General features: G+C 40.7%; 1 protein-coding gene across 3 annotated transcripts in view; it reads right to left on the bottom strand.

Moving 5' to 3' along the window:
* Window positions 1–22131, bottom strand: part of tspan9a (tetraspanin 9a) — a 187724-nt gene that overhangs the window by 73862 nt on the left and 91731 nt on the right. The window contains exon 3 of one of the 3 annotated variants that reach the window (XM_014410711.2): window positions 4504–4583. The exons of 1 other annotated variant lie outside the window; for it this stretch is intronic. In XM_014410711.2, coding sequence (XP_014266197.1) covers window positions 4504–4566 — 63 coding nt within the window. In that variant the 5' untranslated portion in view covers window positions 4567–4583. Of the gene's footprint in view, window positions 1–4503; window positions 5612–22131 lie in introns of those variants that run through there. One more of the 3 variants, XM_004568269.6, reaches the window with a different exon arrangement.

Below are 22131 nucleotides of genomic sequence, written 5' to 3'. Positions count from 1 at the left end.
TGTGAATCAAGCCCCAGGAATCTACAGGGGATGCTAATTACAAGACTCCAAATAATTAAAATGCACATGTGATGTTCTTTATGTAAATGCTACAGGGAAACTGACAGGCCAGCTTGCAGGCTGCACATTTTGGCCATGACACATCTGTTGATATCCAAGCATGTTATACAGTATGAATGCCTGATATATAAGATGAATAATTTGTAATTGGCTGTATTGATAAGCGAAACGACACTGATACATACAATATAAAATTAATATTTGGAGGTGTAAGATTTCAAAAGACACACCGGCCAAGATTGATATTGCTTTCTGCCACTTTAAAGCCACCGTCAATTCAAAAAACAGTTTTTCATTCAACTCTCATCTATTTTCCTGTGCCCAAATCCTTGTTTCACCTGGCAGTGACTGATGGAGTTCAGCTGTGTGACTTGTGAAAAAGAGGAAGAAAACGAAAAGTCTTTTACAACACAAGCTCTCGAGCTATTAAAAATTACTGAACTTTTCATGTGCCGATATGGAGAATGAAAAATAGGCACACTGCTTCAGCACCTTAGACTGAAACCTCAGGGGGGTTCCAGTCTGAGTAAGCAAAGGGACAGCTTGTGTGAGTTTTTTTACGAGTTCAACAAAACCAAATAAAAATGTGTCAGTACGCTTATATGCACACTTCTAACAAACCACCTGGAGTCTGTCAATACTGCTTCTCTTTGTAGCATCAAAGCGCAAGCATATATGAAACCTTGAGTGTCGAATTCGGTAAATCGATAGGAAAACCAATCTTCTGTTGCTTTGGACCAAATGGTTTATAAATCCTACAGCGATCCACTAAGTAAGCACAAGAATTCATGAATGCTAAACACATTTCTCCGCTAACAAAGGAGTAGCTTTGATACTAGAACCCCTCTTGTACTTGTAGGACAAGACTGCTGAACTGACAGTTTCCCTTTAAATATGAATATCAAATGAGGATCTACTTTTTGATATGGTGTGATAATGCCAGAGCTCAGATTTAGCGTACAACCTACTATATCTTAAGCAATTAGAATAAGCTTGAGAGCAATGCTGTTGTAATTTGTTGGAATAAATCCTCAGGGAGAGTTGAGAGCGCTTACTGTGAGTTCAGAGAACACATTGCACAGTTAAGGCTAAAATCCTTGCTCCGAGCAAGAACACAAACACCGATATGTTCTCAAGGCTGACACCAATAGGGCTTAATGTCAATCATCTTATCGGGATGGTCAAACAGACCTTGAGAGCATGTGTGCTGGAGAACAACAGATCGTCTTGCCAACTAAACCCCAGACTTTGTCACACGTAGCGCCACAATGCCCATTTGCTTTGATGATATTGGCTTTAGCGTAGAAGGAACTGCGCTTATGATCCTTAACCGCACAACCCAATACTGCGTTAATCTGCCTGAAACTCCCCCCTGCAGCTCAGACTCTTCTAATCCTTTATAAGGAAGAGAAGCCAGATGGTCGTGAACAACTGCTGGGGGGCCTGAGGATGAGCGAATGTATGGAGATGTCTGGAGTGCCTGTCAATGTTTACCTTGTGTTTTAAGTTACTAGTGTAAGCTCCATGAAGTGGCCTGTGTGTGGCTGGTGAATGCACTTCCAAGGATGTGTGTGTGCACAGCAAATGTGCTCATGCACAGTTAAAAAGAAGAGACCCCCGCTGCACCTGGTGTCAGGTTACCGCAGCTTGCAGTTCCCCTTTCAATCCTGAGACGAGATGTCAGAACTTAAGAGGCACGCCGCTCTACCAGCTTCGGTAACCATACGATTCCTGGAGTGTCAGATGCAGAGTGGCACAGTCCCAGGGGTCTCGAGATACATCATGCCTCTCACCCTCGCCCCTCCGTTTCAGAGTACTCGGGCACCCCTTTCTGACCCTTCAGTGACAAGTGAACCTTTTATTTACAGCTCCACTAACCTTCAAATTGGTGCGCTGCGGCCTGAAAATCTGGAGTGCCATTCAAGTAAGCTGTCACGTGGAGATACACTGAGACCTTGCAGCCACATGCTGCATCCTCACTCCCACCCTTCTCCCATGAGACACTGATTAAACTCCTATTAATATGATTGAGTAGTAGGAGGAAAACAAGAGTATCAATCTGCCGCAGCAATAGATTGGAATGTGCATGGTGGGCATTCATTAAGTGAACATTATCAGAGTAAAAATTCAATTATTTCGCAGCAGGGTATAAGTTATGCTGAGAAAGTTCCACACTTAAGTTCTCTCTCTCTCTCTCTCTCACACACACACACACACACACACACACACACACACACACACACACACACACACACACACACACACACACACACACACACACACACACACACACACACACACCATAAGAGACGCTCCACTCTCACTGAAGAGAGTGCATTTACAGCTCTCTATCTTTTACATGCTTTTACAGTCACTATAATGCATCAAGGTCAACAAGCTAAGTTTCACATGAATCTAAGACCAAAAGCTTAATCTAAAGTCTAGTTTTCACCCACTTCTTAATGCAGAAGCTGATTATTAGTAGCAAGGTTTGTTTGCAGTAAATTAACACTTTCATTCATGCTTTTGTTTCATACATTTCCCCTGTGATGAGCATAAGGACCTAGGCAGCTTTTGATCTATCATTTGAGATGAGCAGGCTGGAACTGACATACAGCTGACATAGCCATTGTGTCAATGTGAAGTCAAATACAGCTTTGAAATATAATATCCAAGTAAAAGGTCCAAGAAAAATACTGCAAATTCACAAAAACTATTATTATAAATGTGACTTCTTATGTCTGATATTGGTTTATACAAATCTGCATATAAACACATATGTTGATCAGGAAAGTCGCTTTTAAGGGATGAGTTATGTATAGCCTCTTTGGTAATATAAGAAGAGGTCAGACTTTAGTTTCATTCAACGAGTGCCCTGAATAGCCTGTAATTTGTGCCAAATTGTAACATTTAATCAAAAATAAATAATAAACTCTGTTTGGCTATTAATTAACAGGATGTAAAAGAGTAAGAGCAGCAATTCAAATGGCATTTTGTTTCCCTAGCCAATTTATAATTTCAACAATTTGCTTGTTTAATTTTTTGAAATTAATTAAACACAGTATTCGCTATTAAATGAGCTGCCTCCATCTGTTTCAATAAAGCTTTTAGTATGGAAAGACATGCATTATGCTGTAATGAAAAACAGCTGATCGATCACTCATGCACCCAAAAATCAATTTGGGAAACTGCTCTAAAATGCCATCCTTAACTCTAACAGTGGTGAAGTCAATACACATACTGACCGAGTTGAGAATGGGTGCTCACATAAGGCTAAGGCAGCGTCTGCAATAATGACTCCATCATCAAATAAGCTTTTTTTGACCCTATCATCCCCTAAAACAAATATTAGCATCATTAGTTGGGTATATATACCTCTGCCAATCACTATCACACCCGCCTCTATGGACCTGCACATGATCTCAGACTAAGATGAAGGTGCAGCCTTCAAGATGAAGAAAGGTCTGAGCTGTCCATTTTTCTACATATAAATTTGACAGTGATGTAGATTTCAGCTTGTGTGGTGCATGTTTGTGTATACATGTGTTAACGCAGCTGGCCTCTAGTTAATGCCCACTCTGTTGTCCCAGTTAGCTGGGCTATCAACCCACATGACATGGTGGGCCTGAGTTGATTCCCCAGTGTTGAGATGTTTTTACGCTTCATGCTTCAATGCATTCACACAAAAGGCTTGGCCTCATAACCCATAAGCCCGATAATCCAGTCTGTAAACATTCAAGGGATGCCCACTTTTACCATAAATGCCCATGCTTGGTTACACTGTGGAGACCACCACATGCTGGCTAGGTTACTGCGATAGAATTTATTATATTAAACTGAATAAATTCTGTTGACAATTTATCATACTGTGAGTCAAGAGGAATGACGATCCATCAGATCAATTTAGACTATCGCTGACCAACTCAGCTAAAATCCCTTTGCCATTATTGTGCAGCTCATCTGTGTAAATGCCCTGCAGGAGGATATAGTCTTTCCCTTGCATACCAAAAGCAGCATTGCAGCTTCATGTTCACTGTAAATCATGCGACCATGTGAAAGACTGACTTTACTGACCCCCAGGACCTTTTTCCACCAACCCCCACCCGAACCGAAAGGAATAAAAAAGAAAAACACAAAAGGAGACCTGGTGCAATGCCACAGACACTGTCATGACATCCAGGAATAGCAACATGCACAGAGTAACACGCATAAACACCCTGATGTAATTAGAGACGCATGACTGCCCTGACAGCCATCATTTTGTCAGAAAGTAATGTCTCCTGATGAACATTTTGAATAACTTATCACACGCATATGATATGGCTAACGACGAGTAGTGAATCACTCGAGCCAGAATTACTTTGGCAGCATCATCTTTTAAGACGCTCAGAATTTGTATAAATTGCATCAAGTAAGAGGAGAAGAAAATATAAAGTCACTTACCCAGAAGATGAGATTGAAGATGAACATCATATACTTCAAGCAGCAGAGGCAGCCTCTTGCCATGTTGCACTTCTTAAATTCTAAAAGGAACACAAAGGATAGATCCAGGTAAAAGACTATGTATTTGCTGCCCTTGGGTGAGCTGTACTTGTTGTTAGTCTTGTCTCCCGCGCTGGCGTCAGCTGCAGCTCCAGTCTGCCCCTGCTGTGTGTTTTTGCGTGGCCCCGTGGAGCCGTAGAAAGCGCCGGCAGTGAAGCCGCGGCCACCGAAAGGGCGGCCAGACGTGGAGGCTTGAGCAAAATCGGATTCGCGGCTGTCTACAGAAGGGCTACGGTGAATGGCTGACTCCTCACTGCTGGACTTCTCCATACTCTAGGGCTGCAGCTGCTGATGAGGGGCTCTCTGACACACAGTCTACCATAGTCTCAGAGATGATAGGACAGAACAACTTGCCCTCCAAATCTTCACTGCTTCATCTTCTGAAGCAATAAAGGATAAAATCCACACAGCAACACTACATCCACCTGAAAGCCCACGGATGGATGAAAAGGTCTCCTGTGTAGAACTGAACTGCTCAGGCACCTCTGGCAGGTTTAAGTGTCCTCTGCTTGGTGAAGCTCTCTTGCTGTGATAATCCTAAAGTAGAAGTGCAGAAGGTTCCTGTGAGGAGCATTACCCTCGCCTTATGACAGGACTGTCTTTCTGTGAAGAAGTTAAAGCACTTGTTCTATCCTGTCCTGTAATATCACTCTCCTCCTCCCGAGAGTCTCAGCTGCTCCACTTCCACGTTCTCTTGCTGACCTGGTAACTTTGATTCCCCCTGTCCCTCCTCTCCTCTTTCCACTGCCCTGCGCCTGTTCAGTCCTCTTGTCTATGTGTGCTGATGCGCTCTCTCTTCCCTGGGTCTCTCACTCTCTGTTTCTTTCTGATTGTGCCAGTATCGCTCTCTTTCCGAGTGTGCCTGTCTACTCTAGTGTACTATTCTTTGCTCAGCAGCTCGGTCCCTCTGCTCTGCCTGTGCTCTGCTCTCCCAATAGGAGTGCACTGGCTGATGTGCTATTATCGGCAGACGCAACTAACGGGCATTCCCTATCTCCCAACAAGAGCACTCACCTCCTCCCCCAATTCTCTCTCCCTCCCTCTTGCTTCCTCCTGCTCTCTCTCTCTCTCTGCTCATTCAGTCCCTTCCCACTGCTGAGCAGGCAACCAATGCAGCAGCTGCAGCCAGACCGCAGCTCCTCCTCTCCACTCCCCGCGTCTTTATTAAGCCCATCACTGTGGCTGCTTTGACTAAACATGTTCAGCAGTTTCATATCCATCAGGGGAATTGAGAGGCCATAGATAACAACAACAAAATAAACACACACACACACACGCAGAAATCAAACATGAAGATAATTGCAGATGAGTAAGGAGTTGTGGAGTAGCAGGGTTAAGGGATGTGAGGTGGAAATTTCTGGCAGTCTCTTTTGCATATGAAAAGCTTTGAGCGTCAGTATGCTGATGACACTGACACCTGTGATTTCACACATGCCAGAGAAGCTTCTCATTCTGCTTTAATCTGTAACTTTATTCATTGCCATAAATAAACTGTAGTTAAATCTGACTGTGGGTTATTCACATATTTTTTTCTTTCTGAAAAACTAGCTTGAAATAGCAGCCAGTCCCCACTGGAGTGATTATTGCATATCACATGGGTGGTGGCGACAGTACTGGGGTCCAGTTTGATCATACTCTTACTCTGTTATTCGTCACTGCACTCCTCACATCCATGTAAGGGGACGCCAATTATCTGGCAACATCCAGGCTCTGGAATTATGGCACCATCTCAAGCATGGAAAGAGGCTTTAAGATGGTGAACACTTTCCAATGCAAAGCCAGGGTGAAACGCACAAGAGCCCTGCTGACTCACACACTAAGCTAACAAGACATTATAAAGCTTCGATTAGAAAGCGTTCCACACAGCTAAAAGTTCAGGATTCTCTGCAGTAAATGGAGGGTAAGTGACAATTATAATAATACAAGATAATAAAAATATGCACAAGATAATTATCTGTCTGTTCATATGAATGTGAGAACGTTTGTCCTCTTCTGAACATAACAGCTAATGTAACCGTTTAATTTTTCTTATCAGCTGTAAGAATCAACTTTTTTTCTCTCTCCAAAATGAACGTGCAGCAGAGGGCACATTGTTTGGTAATTGTTGCCTCTCGGCAGAATAGTGATAATGGGTCACCCTGCAGACGTATGGAGGGAGAGTTTTAACTCAGTGGTCTAAAAGTTCAATCTAGAAATACCCAGTTAACAAAGACAAGATTACCCTCGCCTTCAGCTGTTTCACTGCTGGTGGAGAATTATCTGCCTTGAGGAAGCACGTTTATAAATACAGAGAATTAATGCAAATTATGGCTTCATGGCTTCGACAGCAATAATAATTATGATGGTTGAAAATTCTGGGGGAAAAAACACTTAAATTTTGGTAACAACGGGATCACATTGGAAAGAGATCGAAAGTAAACGGCCACTTATAGTTTTATTACTAATCCTAATCCTATCATTACCAATGTAGCAGCACTGGGGTAATAAGGAATGAAGTTTCTCCATAACAGCCTGTGCACATTGCTCAAGACTTATATTGGACCCGTCACAACTATTGGACCTGAAAAATGTTTATTCGTGGAAGTGGTTTCTCAGAGCTGCGGGTTCCTGCTGGTTCCTGCAGCAAACAACCTCAGAGTGGTCACTTTGGCTGCTAACAGGTTGCCATAATTGCCTGTAGTTTTTTACGTTTGTCTGCAAATATTCCCTAATAAGCTGTTAAATGGAGAAGGTTTCCTTAAAAGTAAAAGTTGAGCCTCAGTGCTGCACCCACCATAGCTGCACTTTTTACTTTGAAGGCAAACGTCTCCTCTAAGGTGAGTTAGGTTTTAGCAGTTTTTCCCAGCACCCACATCCACTAACCACTCTCAACTGGAATACTGTTCTCATGTTTCCCCTCACGCGAGTGGTTGCCAAATAGACACAGTCTTAAAGCCTGGGGCCTTATTTAATTGACCTTACATTTTCACCACAATTGTCACACATGCAAAAAGATGGACAAGTTAAGGTCACATGGTTAGTGGTCCCGTGTCTCCCTGTGAGTGATCACAGGCAATTTATTAACCACCAAATACCCTTTAGCCATCTTCAAAATGTTACCAGAAATGACAAAACTGCATTAACAAATATGACTCTACCTAAAAGAAATAATAATTACCCCGTGTGTAAGGAAAATGTTTGATATTTTTTGGAAATGTGATCACAGGGCTTTTTTAAATGAAGACAGAGTTTCATGTCTCGACATTGATTGTAAGGCTACACCTAAAACAATGGAAACTAAGACTTCTTTTCATCCTCAGTTTCCTCATTTGACTTCACGAGAAAGCAAGTAAGCACGCGAAAGACTTAAAGTAAAGCTTATGAAATGTGTTTGTTATGAACAGAAAATGCAAAGAGTAAAACTTATCTGTCACATATCACAAATCTATCAGGGCTCTGTGGGGCTCTCGCTGTATATCTTGCTGACACTTCCAAGTAGCCAAGTAGTAGGACATACCCAGGCCTACGCAGATTCAGCCGAAGAATTTTTGCCCAGCAGCTGCTGTATTTTGTTAAGGGGTAGAGCAAGAGGCAAAGCTCGAGACTCCAGAGAAATGGACATCTGTGGGATGACACAAAGGAGCTGAAGCTTGAAGAGAAGATGAAAAATATGCAGAGCAGCAGCCGAGTAGACCAGAGCAGAGAGGCTGCGTTTAGATAGAGACGCTGAGTGGGATGAGACTGCATTCAAACATTCTCTGTAGCGCTCAGTAAATCTGGCAGCTCCTTAAACATATGTATGTATGTTTCAAAGGCAGGACTGAAGAGATTAGAGATCACAGGGAACAATTATAGAACTCTCTGAGAGCTCAGCAGGCAATGCTTTACAAAACAAAATGAGACACAAATGCTATGAACAAAGAATGACTCATTGTTGGTATCACGATTGTGTAAACCAATATCTCGAATACTGAAGTCCTTAAAATATTAGTAAAAGAAATACTAATGAATACCAAAAATTCTTTCATGGAATTAGATGCTCATTTTCAGCAGTTTCAATACTAACAGCACCGTCTTTGCCTCCTCCAGCCCCTCCACACTCACTAGCAGCTGAAGTAGTTGATGTTCACAACGGTGAAGAACACTTTAAGAGGAAGTTTGCGAAGCGAAAAAGCTCCTGCTTTCATACAAATGAATCTGGCTGGCTCACACATTCAGCTTTGCCATTAACATCAGACATCTCTTAAGTCATCATTAAGGCAGCAGCTATCGGCTACGGATAATAATAAAATGATAACGTTAACGCTGGAGCTAGACAAGAAACGTCATTGTCCCTGTCAATCTATAATTTAAAAGCTAGGGCTAATTTAACAGGATGAGACAGTTATTTGTGTCTAAAAAGTGCTTCTCTTGTTTCTCTTAAAGTCCCAGAGTGAAACCTTGGCCGATTGTGACCCCAGCCCATTTTCACATCTTGTCTCCTGTGATTAGGCAGAGGATCAATAGGGAATCCATGACCCGATTGGGGACCCTGTTTAAGCCCCATAGGGCTTAAAATCTGGGACTCAGTTGCTCTTAGAACTAAAGAAGCTTCTCAGATTAGAGGTGAAACGTCTTCAAGGAAACTTAAAGAAGTCCAGACGCTTTACTTTCCAGGCTCCTTAGACTATGACTGAGAACCTTCACAGACATGGTTATGTTAGTCTATTTTTCTGCGCTGCATTAGTCAGCTTAAAAATAAGTTCGTCATTGATGTTATTGTTTGTAGTATTCTAATTTTTTTGGTATTTTTTTTTAAATTTACATTTTTTCACCGTGGTTTTGAAAATGGTATTGAGTATTTTCCTGGTTACTGCTATCAAGTTTGACATTTAGTAGATAATAGGTGCATTTTCCCAAAAACATCTTTTAACATAGAAATAGTAGGTGGTACACTTATTGAAAAAAAGCCCTTAAATAAAGACCTGCACAATGCAAATTGCAAACACTTAAATTGCAGCCACTGACTCCATCTTAAAATGTTGTTGTTGAAGCTACTCAGCAGTGAATTTATGGTATTATTCTCAAATGTTTGTATATTAGTGTAATATCAGAGATAATGTATGCATATCTTCATGATCTTTGTTGTTTATGCCAGCTTAACTGTGGTTTTATTCATTCTGTATTCTCTAAAATATAGACATTTGCCTCCCAGTGATGTCCTAGTAAAAGCAGAATATTAAAAGGGATATTCCCTTATGTGTTGCACTTTCATAAACAAATAACTACTGAAAATCAGTGAGTAATACATACCAACATTTTGCTACTATCATGAGTCTAACATGTAGCAGACTGGATCTGCTGGGTAATGATCTATCTATAACCTGCAACCTGAAGTTTGAGCCCTATAATGAGGGGAATCAGGGACATTTTGAAGGTACACATTGGTTCTCCTGAGTGGACAGGGTGACTGGACATCAGCAGAAACTTGTTGTAAGTGATCATCTTTATCATATAAGGAAAACTGTCTACGCGTATGTGAATAGTCTCATTGAGGATAACGACATTCAGAAAAAGAGGAAACTGTTAATGTTTTCACGAGTATATGAAACGTATGACAGCACCTTCACCGTCATTTGATCCCACAGCTTAACTCTTGTGTTCTAGACAGCACTCTCCATCATTACCAAATGAGGGAGATTTATTGTGCAAATGGCAGTCAATTCATCCAGCAGGCAGCAGTGCAGAATGCCGAAACCCTGTGAAACTATTCTGATGAACTATTTTGGCCTAACACTTTGGGACAGATTTACTAAGTAGTATAAGTTAACATGAAGCTGCAATGGAAAAAATGACATGAATGGCTGGGGTGATCAGCTAACAATCCACTAATTTAGAGATACAGATGCAGCAAGATCTTTTAAACAAAGGTAAATACAATCTACCAAAAGCAGCATAAATTAGCAGAGCAAATATGACCAGACCTGGTGAGAAATCAATCTACTAACCAAAATAACACATCTGATGACAGGTTTTGTTTCTGGAAACAGCATAGCAATTCAGATCAATGTGAGGCAAATGAAGGAGAATCTATATGTTCTGATGTAAGGGTGAACCCTACTATAGGAACTGATAAAGACCATGTGAGGTCTTGAAGGATGGAGCAGTCATTCTCTCAGTAAATCCCGTTTTCTACTTCAGCTGTCAGAATTATCCAGAGAAGTGCTGCTTTATTACAAGCCCATCATGTAAACCTGCAATCTGTACGTAACAGCAAACCCATATAATGTGTAGAAAAACAGAAGAAAGCATTATCATGTGCATAAGTGCTCATCTACAGTAGCTCTCGATTTTGAAGCTGCACGTACTTATGAAAGTCAAAGGAAAGAATCTGATTCAGACCTGCAGCCAGCAATCAGTCTCTGCAAATAGAAATTCAGATAATCATCTAAGTACTTCAAATCTCTGCGAGTCACATTATTAGCTACATGTATTCAGAGAGACATTTCACATTATGTATTAAATCTGATACTAGAGAGAAACGCACACTGCTGAATAAAGGTATGCAGACGTCTTCTCCGCAGCTTTCAGTGTAAAAATGTTACTAGAAACCTAAAACATTGCAGACCACTGTGCAAACTATAAAAAAGTAATTTTGTTGTCTTAATTTGATTTATAACTTGTATGTGTCTGGCAAAGAGGAGAAATATGGCAATGGCAATCTGCTCAAAACATCTGTGATGAGGACTCAAGAGCTACAGGAAAGGCCCAAGGCTTTGGCACTGCACTCACAAAGTATTTACCCATTTATTTGCTCATTCTCTTAACATCTCCCTCGGTCATTCAGTCCCAAAAAAAGAAGACCCTATTTTCCTTGTATTTATCACCTTAGCTTATCCCTTCCAGTTGTGCAATTTTATTACTTACTAATTTCACTGACCTCTTTTATCAGCCCATTATCACCAAACTAGCAGCTAATTAAAATCTATCTCCATTAGTATATTAAGCCTTGTGAGAGAACTCTTTATTGCAAATGCAGTAAAAAAAAATAAGTGAAAAATATCTAAAAAGAAATTAAATTTTGTATTCCAACAACATCAGCTAAAACTGGAGGCAAACTCAGTGGCTCAGTGATGTACAACAGAAGGAGAAGACGGAAAGAATTTAAAATAATAAGATATCAATCCCACTTGGTGTATAGTATAGTGATTTGTATTACAAGCTGAAAAAAGCATTTTTTGATAAGGCGTGTTCTAGATGCAGTTTATCTGTGAAGCTTGGGGAAAATGGCAGAGTAGTGCGTATGAAATGTGAATCTGTTTGACAGAATGTTTCTGACATCATTACACACGACGGTGTCTTTGTGTGCGCCGCTTTGGACTTCTGTTTGTTTGTTTTCCTAAGATTTTATATGAAGTGAAATTAACATTTTTTCCCTGTTGATTGTTCTTTGGTTACATGCAAATATCATTTGTTTGTCATGTTACAGAATGCTTGACCAAAAAGCCCATTAATCAAAGCGTAATTGTTTTCTCCATCATGAATTCATTAAATACATCTGTAGAAATCTAGCAAAAATGAAAGAGCCTGGTTGCTTTTAACACAAATGAGATAATCACACTTGGACATTTGAGATAAGGGAAACATACAGTGTGAGGTTCACCATAAGGTAATCTGAACTGTTTTTGGCTTTTATCATTGTTACGGCTCTAGCAGGACTTCCTTTGAAAGTGACCTTGTGTGGGTGTGTCCTGCCAGCTCTCCTGCCTTAGGTGCTACCGTTTTTTTGGACAGCTGACTCCAATCAGAAATTAGGAATACTGAAGGCCAGAGAAAGGTAAACTCTACTGCCAGAGAGTCTTGTTGGGTTGCAGCTAGTGAGCTGTGTGTGTGGTGCTTGATTGCTCATGTTCTGCAGAAAGGAGTGTGTTTTGGTGATGAACAATTTTTTGACTCACTTTTCATTTTACTGACGAACACTTGAGTTTTGTTGTTTTCTTTCTTTAAAAGGTGATAGTGGCTTGGCCGACTCTTTTAGTTTAGTTTTTAATAGAAAAATTAATAAAACCCTTTAACTTAACCATTTTGCCTCCCTGTTTCCTTTTTTCCACTTGGACAGTTTGGTTACGTTCCCCTGGACCTTTTTAGGTGATGTAACAAATGGGGGCTTGTCCGGGATTTGAAACCAGGACCTTTCAAACCCCAAGCAAGAATCATACTCCTGGACCTTTATAGGTACAATCATACAGACTTTGGTTATATTCACCAGTCTGCAGATGAAATGCGATTTAAATTTGGGGCACTGTAAGAACAATTTCTGTTTTATTTTAACATATAGTTAGGCCCATAAGTATGTCGATTGTGATACAGTTTTTTTTCCTCCTCATCAACACAGATTATTTTAAAACAATTGATTAGAATGTGATTGGAGCAACTCCTTGAATTAGACTTTCAGCTTCTTGAGGTATTACCAGGTTACTTAGTATTATATTACATTAAGTGTTAGGATTTACAGCCAAATTTACGCACACGTGTAATTGTTCAAATCTTCCTTTAGGTTCCAAAACCAAAAATCTAGACCCACTATTTTAGGGAAATTAATGAACAGAATACCGTCTTTCATGAGGAAGCGTTTTAGATGTTTTTGATATCTTGCCACTGAATGTCTCTGATTCAGTAACTGAAATTGAATTATGACAATCACAACCCCAGTCACAAGGTCATTTCACTCATGACAGCAAACCAAAAATAAAATGGTGGTTCTAATAAGATGGCATTCCCTGAACCACTAAGAAAAAGAGAGAATTTCAAAAACAAAGGGTTGGGTGTAACTGATGGCTTCTAACAAGTCCACAACACAATTAATGGCTCTAATTTAACTTTGATCATATTACGCAAGGATTTAATGCTACATACCTTTGATCAGTCAATCTGAAACCATATCAGACCTGCAGACATACAGTAAATCACATGTAACAGGACATGACCCTGGTGTGAATTTATGATCAAGGCCCGGATATAAAGAGAGGATTAAAACTACAAAGAGTTACACCCCACATAGCATGTCTCTGTGGCCCGTAGAGCCTCTCAAGGCCACGCTTGTTGCTTTGGACACAAACAGACAACACAGCATAGCCTATGATGACCGAATACTCTGAGGAACATAAACAGTAACTGCTTCAGCTGACTGCAAGATGAGGACATCTTGGCACTTTGTGATCCACGGATATGCAATAATGTAGAGATGAGCTAATAAGCTATTAATTCTGATGTCTGTCTCATCTCCCAAATCAAATTAAAATCAGATGACATCTGGTTTGATATTTATAGTCTGCTGCCCTTTTATGATGCTCTGAGTATTACCCTCTGAGAAGAGGCTGGCCAGACAATAGCATAATTCTTCAGTCATTCTTGGGTGATTTGCAACCAGGAAGTCAATAAAAGGTGTCTGGAAAGGGTATTAATTAGGAGTTTATGGTATTATGCTGCCCTTGAGGTCCCACTGTAACAGCATGTGAGGTTTCCTGAAAATAGCACTAAAGCTAAGGAATCTAGGACTGTTTCTTAAAGTTAAATTAATGATGTTATTTAGCCATGTAGACTTTTAGAGAGGTGATCTTGTTTAACCCAGTGCTCCATTAGACATATTTCTTAAAATCTCTGTTTACTTATCTACTCGAATGGGAAAAACCACTGACAGACACACTGTGAGAAAGGAGCCATCTGCTGAGTACTACAGACTGTTTTTGTAGCTCTTGTGAGGATTTGAGAGAAAAAGCAGCATTTGTGACACATTCTTAAACCAGCAGACATAGAGGTGCACACGGGACTCACTCACTCACAGACCCCATGAAATTAAATACACACAAAAAACCCCGGAAGCTAGTCCTGTAGTGAAACCTCAATCTAAACTTAATTCCTGCAAACACATCTTTCAGAGCAGTGGGAGATAAGGGTTTTACAAGTAAAGTGAGCATACTCAGATTACAGGATACTACATTAGCATTTAGATCAGAAAGTGTCTCACCATGATTGAAATGCAACGTAGTATCAGAGTGCAGTAAAGTCCTGTTCAATAAAGGCCATCTCAGAGGGGTCAAACGCCTGTGATGTCTGTAGCTGGACGATATATGAATCCCCGAACAGCACTGCAGATAAATCAAGACTGACACGGGGTTCTGATAATGTTGATCAAAGGAGTGAAATAGCTAGCATCCACCAGTGTCCTACGCTTTATGTAATATTTAAGAGAGTCATAACTGTCTGAAAAAGATGAAATGTCAGCAATATCTTATCCAGTTCACTGGGAATTTGTAGAGCACACCACTAAATTCAGGGCTCGGTTATTGATTCACTGGGTCTATGTTAATTAAACTTGACTGGAGGGTCTTCAAGAAGTATGTTGACTTTCTCTTCAGTGCTAGTTTTCCAATAGCACCTTTTCCAATATGAAAGCAAAATGCTTTCATAAAGCTTCGAGGAACATTCTGGATGTAATGACTGATATCTTTTCAAGGATGAAAATTTAAAATAACTTTTGCGCATTTCTTTGGATTATAACAAGTGTGTTTTGCAAAACAATGTCCATGCTGTCACCTATAATATTGTACAAGTAGTATTCCATTATGAAAAACAAACAGCTTTAGGTTCATTGCACGGCTACAATTTCCACTCTACATGCATATTTTGACAATACACCAGTGTCAGTGTTACAGCATAACCCACCAAAAGTCATACTGACTGAAGCCAAAAGCAGGGTGATTTTTTTTTAACATCCAACAACTCCTATATAATACACATAACCCCCCCACCCCCCCAATGTATGAATAAAACTACAAAATATTGTGTTTTGTTAGGACTTTTGGAGAAGTGATTACGTCTAAGTGCCTCTCCCTTTTATATTTGCTGTACATTAAACTGTGGGTGTTTTCTTCCATAGAAACCAGCAATCCACCAGGTGATTGGCTGATTGGAATCCCCTCTGCTTAGACAACTATCCATCATGGTTGCCACTGTGTAGCCATTTACTGCCACTAGATTGGATCAGCTGGCGGACCGGTCTGCCTTGATTGGTCAGAAAGGCAGAAAGGGGCTAAGAAAGCTACAACATTCATCACTGCTTTAAAATTAAAAATCATACTGAAAAAAAACCCTTTAACCTTGAGCTTTTCACCAAACAAGCTACAAATGATAAATTTCACAATATGTACTCTTTCATTCGCTGCGATGATGATGCTCTTTGAATTCAGACTGTACGAATCAACATCTAATGTACAATGCCTGCTTGATAATGTGCCAAATCAAAGCTGCATCAACATTAACACACTTATTATTTCTTCAGAAATTATGCAGTTAACTCTTAATGTCACAGGTTACAGTTTGATTAACACATATGAACTCAAGTTTCCATAACCTGCAAATGCCTCTGGTACAACATAAAACCTCTTTAAGGCTGTGAAGGCAAAAGACTATATGTTGGGTATATTTGTCTATGCTCTAAAAGCCATGTAGCTGAGTCATGTTTATGTGTTAACTCATAACTACAGCAACACATACACAGCTCTTCTCTCTCTTGCACTTCAGGGAAAAAAAGCAATTGGGCACAATCCAGAACTTTAAAGGAAAAATGTCCCCTGATGTACAAAAATAAAAGAGTAGGAGAGACGAATGGTTTATTAAGGGCAATCAGCGTAAAACCTACTGCATTTTCCATGTAGAATAGTAATAATAATAAATAATTTATTTATCCCAAACATTGGGAAATTACTGAAGATGTTCTCTCTAAGTTACCAGGAGGGCTGCAGAGGATATGACTGGTTGCTATCAGGGGCAGCAGCCCCTTAGCTGACATCAGTGTGCTATCTCTGCGTATGCATGCAGTGAGATTAAAGGGTTCGTCTATGCAGGGGGTAGGGTCAACATCATGGTTTGATCTGATTTTTAATGCACACAAGGGTGAGAAACAGCTGGCGCCACACAGCACATGGGGCTCATGTGTGTCCAACGTCCACGCACATCAATAGGCAGATGAACACACTGAATCTCCCGAGGAATGTTAAAGAAGCTGCTGACACAGCGATGTGGGTCAGATGGGGTTCATCAATATTTTAGTTGGCTGTTGATGTAATGCAAAGAAAGGAGGAGTCGGCTGCACTGCTGAGCTGTGTAGATGTGAAGATGGAGAGGGATGGAGTTCAGACATGAGGAAGTATAAAACGCGATGGAATAGAAAATACGAAGCAAGTATCTCCCTGCTGTTCATGCTACTCAGTGCTAAAAGTCGACGATGAGGATTCAAAGGCAACGACTGATTAAAGACAGCAGAATGCCTGAGGAGCTTTACAATCCTGTGTACCATAAAGATATCTCATCTCTGTCTTGTAGACTTCAGGACTGTTGTTTGTACCTCAGGGATATCAATCACTTCATGATTTTGAGCCGCCAATGAACAGTACAATAGTGTGATTAACACAATCCCATCATAAAATGATATGTGCACACCCACGTGTGACAAACTAGAAAGAGAGACGGAGAGAAATGTGTGGGTAGAAAAATATAAAACGCATGCAAGAAATAAAAAATAAAGGTTAAATCATGTCTGGTGGAAACCTGCAGAGAGAAGAAGATGGACCAGCTCTGTTCGGCTCCAATCCGACCAGCTGGGCTGCACCTCCCCACAGTATGGCATACCCTGGCTCTCCATGTGTGAGTGTGTCGTGCATGTGTGTGTTATGTGTTTAAACTAGGGACGTGGCGTCTGTCCCTTGGCGCAGACACTGTCAATATGGCTGTGGTCATTCATGAGCAGCCACTTCTTGACTGTCACCCAATGAGAGCAAGGACAACAAAGGAGAGTAAAGGGGAGGAGAGCTAAAGGTAGCAGACAGTGGCAAGATGCCCTGGATCCCTTCACTTTTACAGGAAGTGCCCTGCCGCGGATTAATGGCCTCCTCTAAACAAGCAGCTGCCATGTCATTGTGTTTGTGGATATGAATTAGATATGAAGAAGCAAGTGCTGACAATGGAGCAGATAACCACATAAATAATTTACAGCAGTTTAAAAACAAACAATATGTGCAGACTTTTTATAAAATATATATATATTTTTACTGCAATCTGAGAGACAGGATTTCTGTGAACACTCATAACATAAAATGATACAGAGAGGCTTGGAGAACAAACTAGAGCTGATGGATGCTTTATGTAAACAGCACAGAGGAACACACATGGCCTCTTCACCTCCATGGTGAAGGGAATGAAAACAGCAGATGTCTACAGAGCTGCATAAATGGTGTGGAACAAGCCACGAGGAGTCTCTTTCACAACATCGTAAACAGTGAAACACATGATTATCTTATAAACATCATGCACTTGCCAACAAAGTATCCATCTTCAGGCTTATGTGGGAGTATGTTTAAAACAAATAATGTGACCAAATAAGACACATAAGACATACACATTAGTATCTGACACAGTGCTACAAAGAAGCAATCACACACAAGAACTTGCAAACATGGACACTCGTTAGGCTTTCACAGTATACACATTTATATACGATTGACTAGAGCCTTAATAAACCTCGTATTGCCTTCAGAACTGCCTCAGTTCTTTGTGATAAAACAAAGTGCTGGAAGCATTCCTCATAGATTTTGGCCCATAGTGACAACAGAGATTTCCACCACTTCTCAAAGGTGCTCTACTGGAATAACTGTGGAGTAGGGATGGGTACCGGTATCCTTTTTTTTTTTCCTGAGCTGTGATACACTTTAGATTCTAGCCAATCATTTTACGTTTCCGAGGATAGTAGGCGGGTCCAGGTACGTACGTTCTTTTAGAGCAGAGCTACAGATTAAAAATGCCCAAGACGAAGCGGGCTTGTTGCAGCAGCCTACAACAAGTGCTTTAAGCTGATACTGTGATACTGTCAAAGGAGGTAACACCTCAAATCCGATGAAACACCTGGCGACGCATAGCGTTTTTTTTAAAAGCCGAGAAATGCGTCGTATTTGATAGCTTGCTGCGAGACCTGGCCCCTAGCCCTGCCAGTGTAGCAGAAATGATGAGGATGATGATGCAGCAGCAGCCGTTCTTCTCTGCGTGAGTAGCTTAATGTTGTTCGTGTGTAATTTACATTGAGTAGGCTAACCACGTTATTACATTAATGCATGTAAGGTGAACTAGCAAACATCATCATAGCTACATGCGGCTGTCTTCTTGTTTGATGGCAGATACTCCCTTCACCCTGGCCAAAAAGGCTAAAATGACCAAAGAAAAAGTGGAAAACAGCTAAACATGAGAGGTTTTTGGATAAAGTTTGTGTTTTTTTCCATAGTTTAAGCACTGCTTCCAGCCAAGAGTGATACCATATATGCCCCATAGCTGCAGAAAAGGCTAACGTTGTTATCTTTTTACAAAGAAAAAAAAAGCTGAACATGAGAGGTTTTTGGACAAAGTTTGTGTTCTCCATTCTTTAAGCACCGGTTTGAGCACCGTTTAAGCACCGGCACCGTTTCAAAAGTACCGGTTTGGCACCGGTATCGGATAAAACCTAAACGATACCCATCCCTACTGTGCAGGCCATTAAAGTGAGCTCAATATCATGTTCAAGAAACCAGTTTGAATTGATCTGATCTTTGTGGCATGGTGTGTTATCCTGCTGGAAGCAGCCATTAGAAGACTGTGGTCACAAAGGGATGGACATGGTCAGCAACAGTGCTCAGGTAGGATTGTGGTGTTTAAATGATGCTCAACTCACACTAACAGGCCCCAAGCGAGCTAAGAAAATATATCCCACAGCATTTTGCTACCTTCACCAGTCAGTTGATACAAGCCAGGATGGATCCATGCTGTTTATGCCAAATTCTGAACCTACCATCCAAAGATGGCAGCGGCTCACTGTCTTTCCAGACTTCTGTTGCTCATTTCTGGCGTACCCGTGTGAATTGTAGCCTCAGTTTCTTGTTTTTAGTTTATAGGAGTGACACCTGGTGTGGTCTTCTGCAGCCCATTTCCTTCAAGGTTTGACGTGCTGTGTATTCTTGATTGTAATGAGTGCTCATTTGAATTACTGTTGCCTTTGTATCGGATCACAGCAGTGTAGCTATTCTCCTCTGACCTCAACAACAGGGCATTTTGCATAACTTTTTGGACCAGTCTCTGTAAACCCCAGAGATGGTTGTGTGGGAAAATCCCAGTAGGTCATGAGTTTCTGAAAACAACCAACAACCATGTCACGTTCAAAGTCAAAGTTAAAGTCAAAGTCGTTTCTGCCCCGTTCGGATCCTTGCTTTGAACTACCTAAATGCACTGATTTGCTGCCATGTGATTGGCTGATTAGGTACTTAGTTGGCCGGTGAGTGCATAATAGAAGAGCAAGTTCTCTGTGAAGTCCTACACGGGGATCTTACATTCTCCATGCTGAACATGGGATTTTAATCCCTTCAGCAACATGATGCATTACCATTAAGAAAACAATTTAATTTTAGTGTGTGCCAACTGTTAAGTAAGTAACGTAACACTTTGAGTATCTGGAGCCTACCAAAACATCTGTTATGAACATAAAAACAGATCATTTGCTTAGCTGCCAAATATTCTTAATTAAAGCCTGAAAACGGTGAATCTCTCCAAGGTCCGAGCTAAAATTGGCTCCGGCTACTTTTCTTATTTCACCTACTTACACAATTCTTGCTGGTGACTTGGAGTTCTCAATTCCCCTTTGAGGACTGTTGATTATAAATTAACCTAATATTTTCCCACCCCATGCTTTTTGTGGCTTGACACTGGAACAAAATCACTTGTAGATGATTTAAATGAAAGCATTTTTTGTTTCCCCACAAATCCCAAAACATAATGAAAGAGGCAAAAGCAATTTATGCAGAACATTAATGAGTTGACATTATTCATTGTATGCTAATACATATAAAAATACATTCATTTGCACTGCTTATTTACATAGCGTATTTCCTCTGAGGAAATGATTGAATATCAATTTCAACAAGATTACCCGTGACATGCCCCAAAAACTTCAGAGGCAGAGGGCTACTGGGGAGGAAATGTGAGATGCTCTGCCACTCAGTCATCAATTTTTTACATCATTCCCAGAAGCGCAGGGTCTCCCTCGAAATGATTTAAGACCAGAAAATAGCTTTGCTCTGACCTCTCACCCATAGCAATGGATTAGAATATCCGCCTCACCTCCCGGTGTTCAAATCATAATGTGCACACATTGAACAGTGGTCTTACTTCACGTAAAGTTCCTGCATCACATTTTATACATCTGCAAAAATGTGTTAGAGTTTTGCACATACACATGAAAAGACTCAGGTTGCCTAAGATGGTCTGTACTATCACGTTCAGACTCCACCAGGTAAAAACGAATATTCTGCAGCTGTTCCATGGGGTTGACAGATGACCTCATATGGAGACTCCATCACTCCAAAAGCACAGATCTACTGTTACACACAGAGAGACCAGCAGGAACAGAGACGATATTTAACTATACCCCCATGTAAGGAGTAAGATATAAGATATGAAGCTAAGGCACAGCATGCCTGCCTGCAGAGTTACACTGCATTTAACGCAGCATCTCTCCTTCTCTTCACTGGACTGTATATTTTATGCAGTCATCTCTCTCAGTCCCACTCACACTCTCTCTCCTGTCATTCCGTATTCACACACTGACCTTCACCAAAATGAGAAAACAGCCTCGGTAGCTCAGCTGATTCACATTTAAATAATAAAAAAAAAAAATGGGCATGGCTCTTTCAGGGACAAGACTGCTGGGTTTACTTCACAATAGCAGTAAGCTAATCGCCATGCACACCTGCACAGCCATTAAAATTGCTTTCACAGCTCCGCAGGGGGTTGCCGGTCAAGATCGTGCGATAGTGATGATCAAGCAACAAAATCCACCATGAATTACAAACTGAAAGTCGTCCTCTTCTTTTACTTATCTGTAACATTTTAGAATTTCCCTCGATAAGGTGACAGTCACACTAGGAAAAACAGTGGTTGGAGAGCACCGTGTGAGCAAAATTACTGCGACTGTGTGCAATCAACTTGCATTCTTCTTGGCTTTGAAACGGTTGCTTCAAAGCCAGAGACCAAGTCTGAGACCGATCGCAGTCAATTACTGCAAACAGACGTTGATGAATCAAGACGGCAATAAAACAGAGATAAGAAAGAAATAAGACAGTGCCTATCAGTTTTCAGTCAAGTTGGCATTCATATTCAATCTGTTAGTGATACAATAATACTGCCTAATATTAATCAGTTGCTCTCTGTTACAAATATCTTTCCATCTACATCAGAGGTGTAGTGCACCACCAGAACCTTGGTGGACTTGTTTCCAGTGGACTGTGCAGAATCCACTCATCAGGCATGGCTCCCTATACAACAAACTACAAATGGAGTAAATTTATAATTTATATATTTATAAACAAAGAGACAGAGCTGGTTTATCTCATTAATGACCGGCATTCTACAAGGAGCAGAGCAAATCTGAAGCTGAAAATGAAGGTGCTAACAAATAATAATAAAGCGTAACCATAGGTTTTGCACTGAAAACAGTTT

This window comes from Maylandia zebra, linkage group LG7 (genome assembly GCF_041146795.1).
Source record: "Maylandia zebra isolate NMK-2024a linkage group LG7, Mzebra_GT3a, whole genome shotgun sequence".
Lineage (NCBI taxonomy): Eukaryota > Metazoa > Chordata > Actinopteri > Cichliformes > Cichlidae > Maylandia > Maylandia zebra.
Note: the sequence above shows the minus strand (reverse complement) of the source record. Positions and strands in the feature narration are given on the sequence as shown.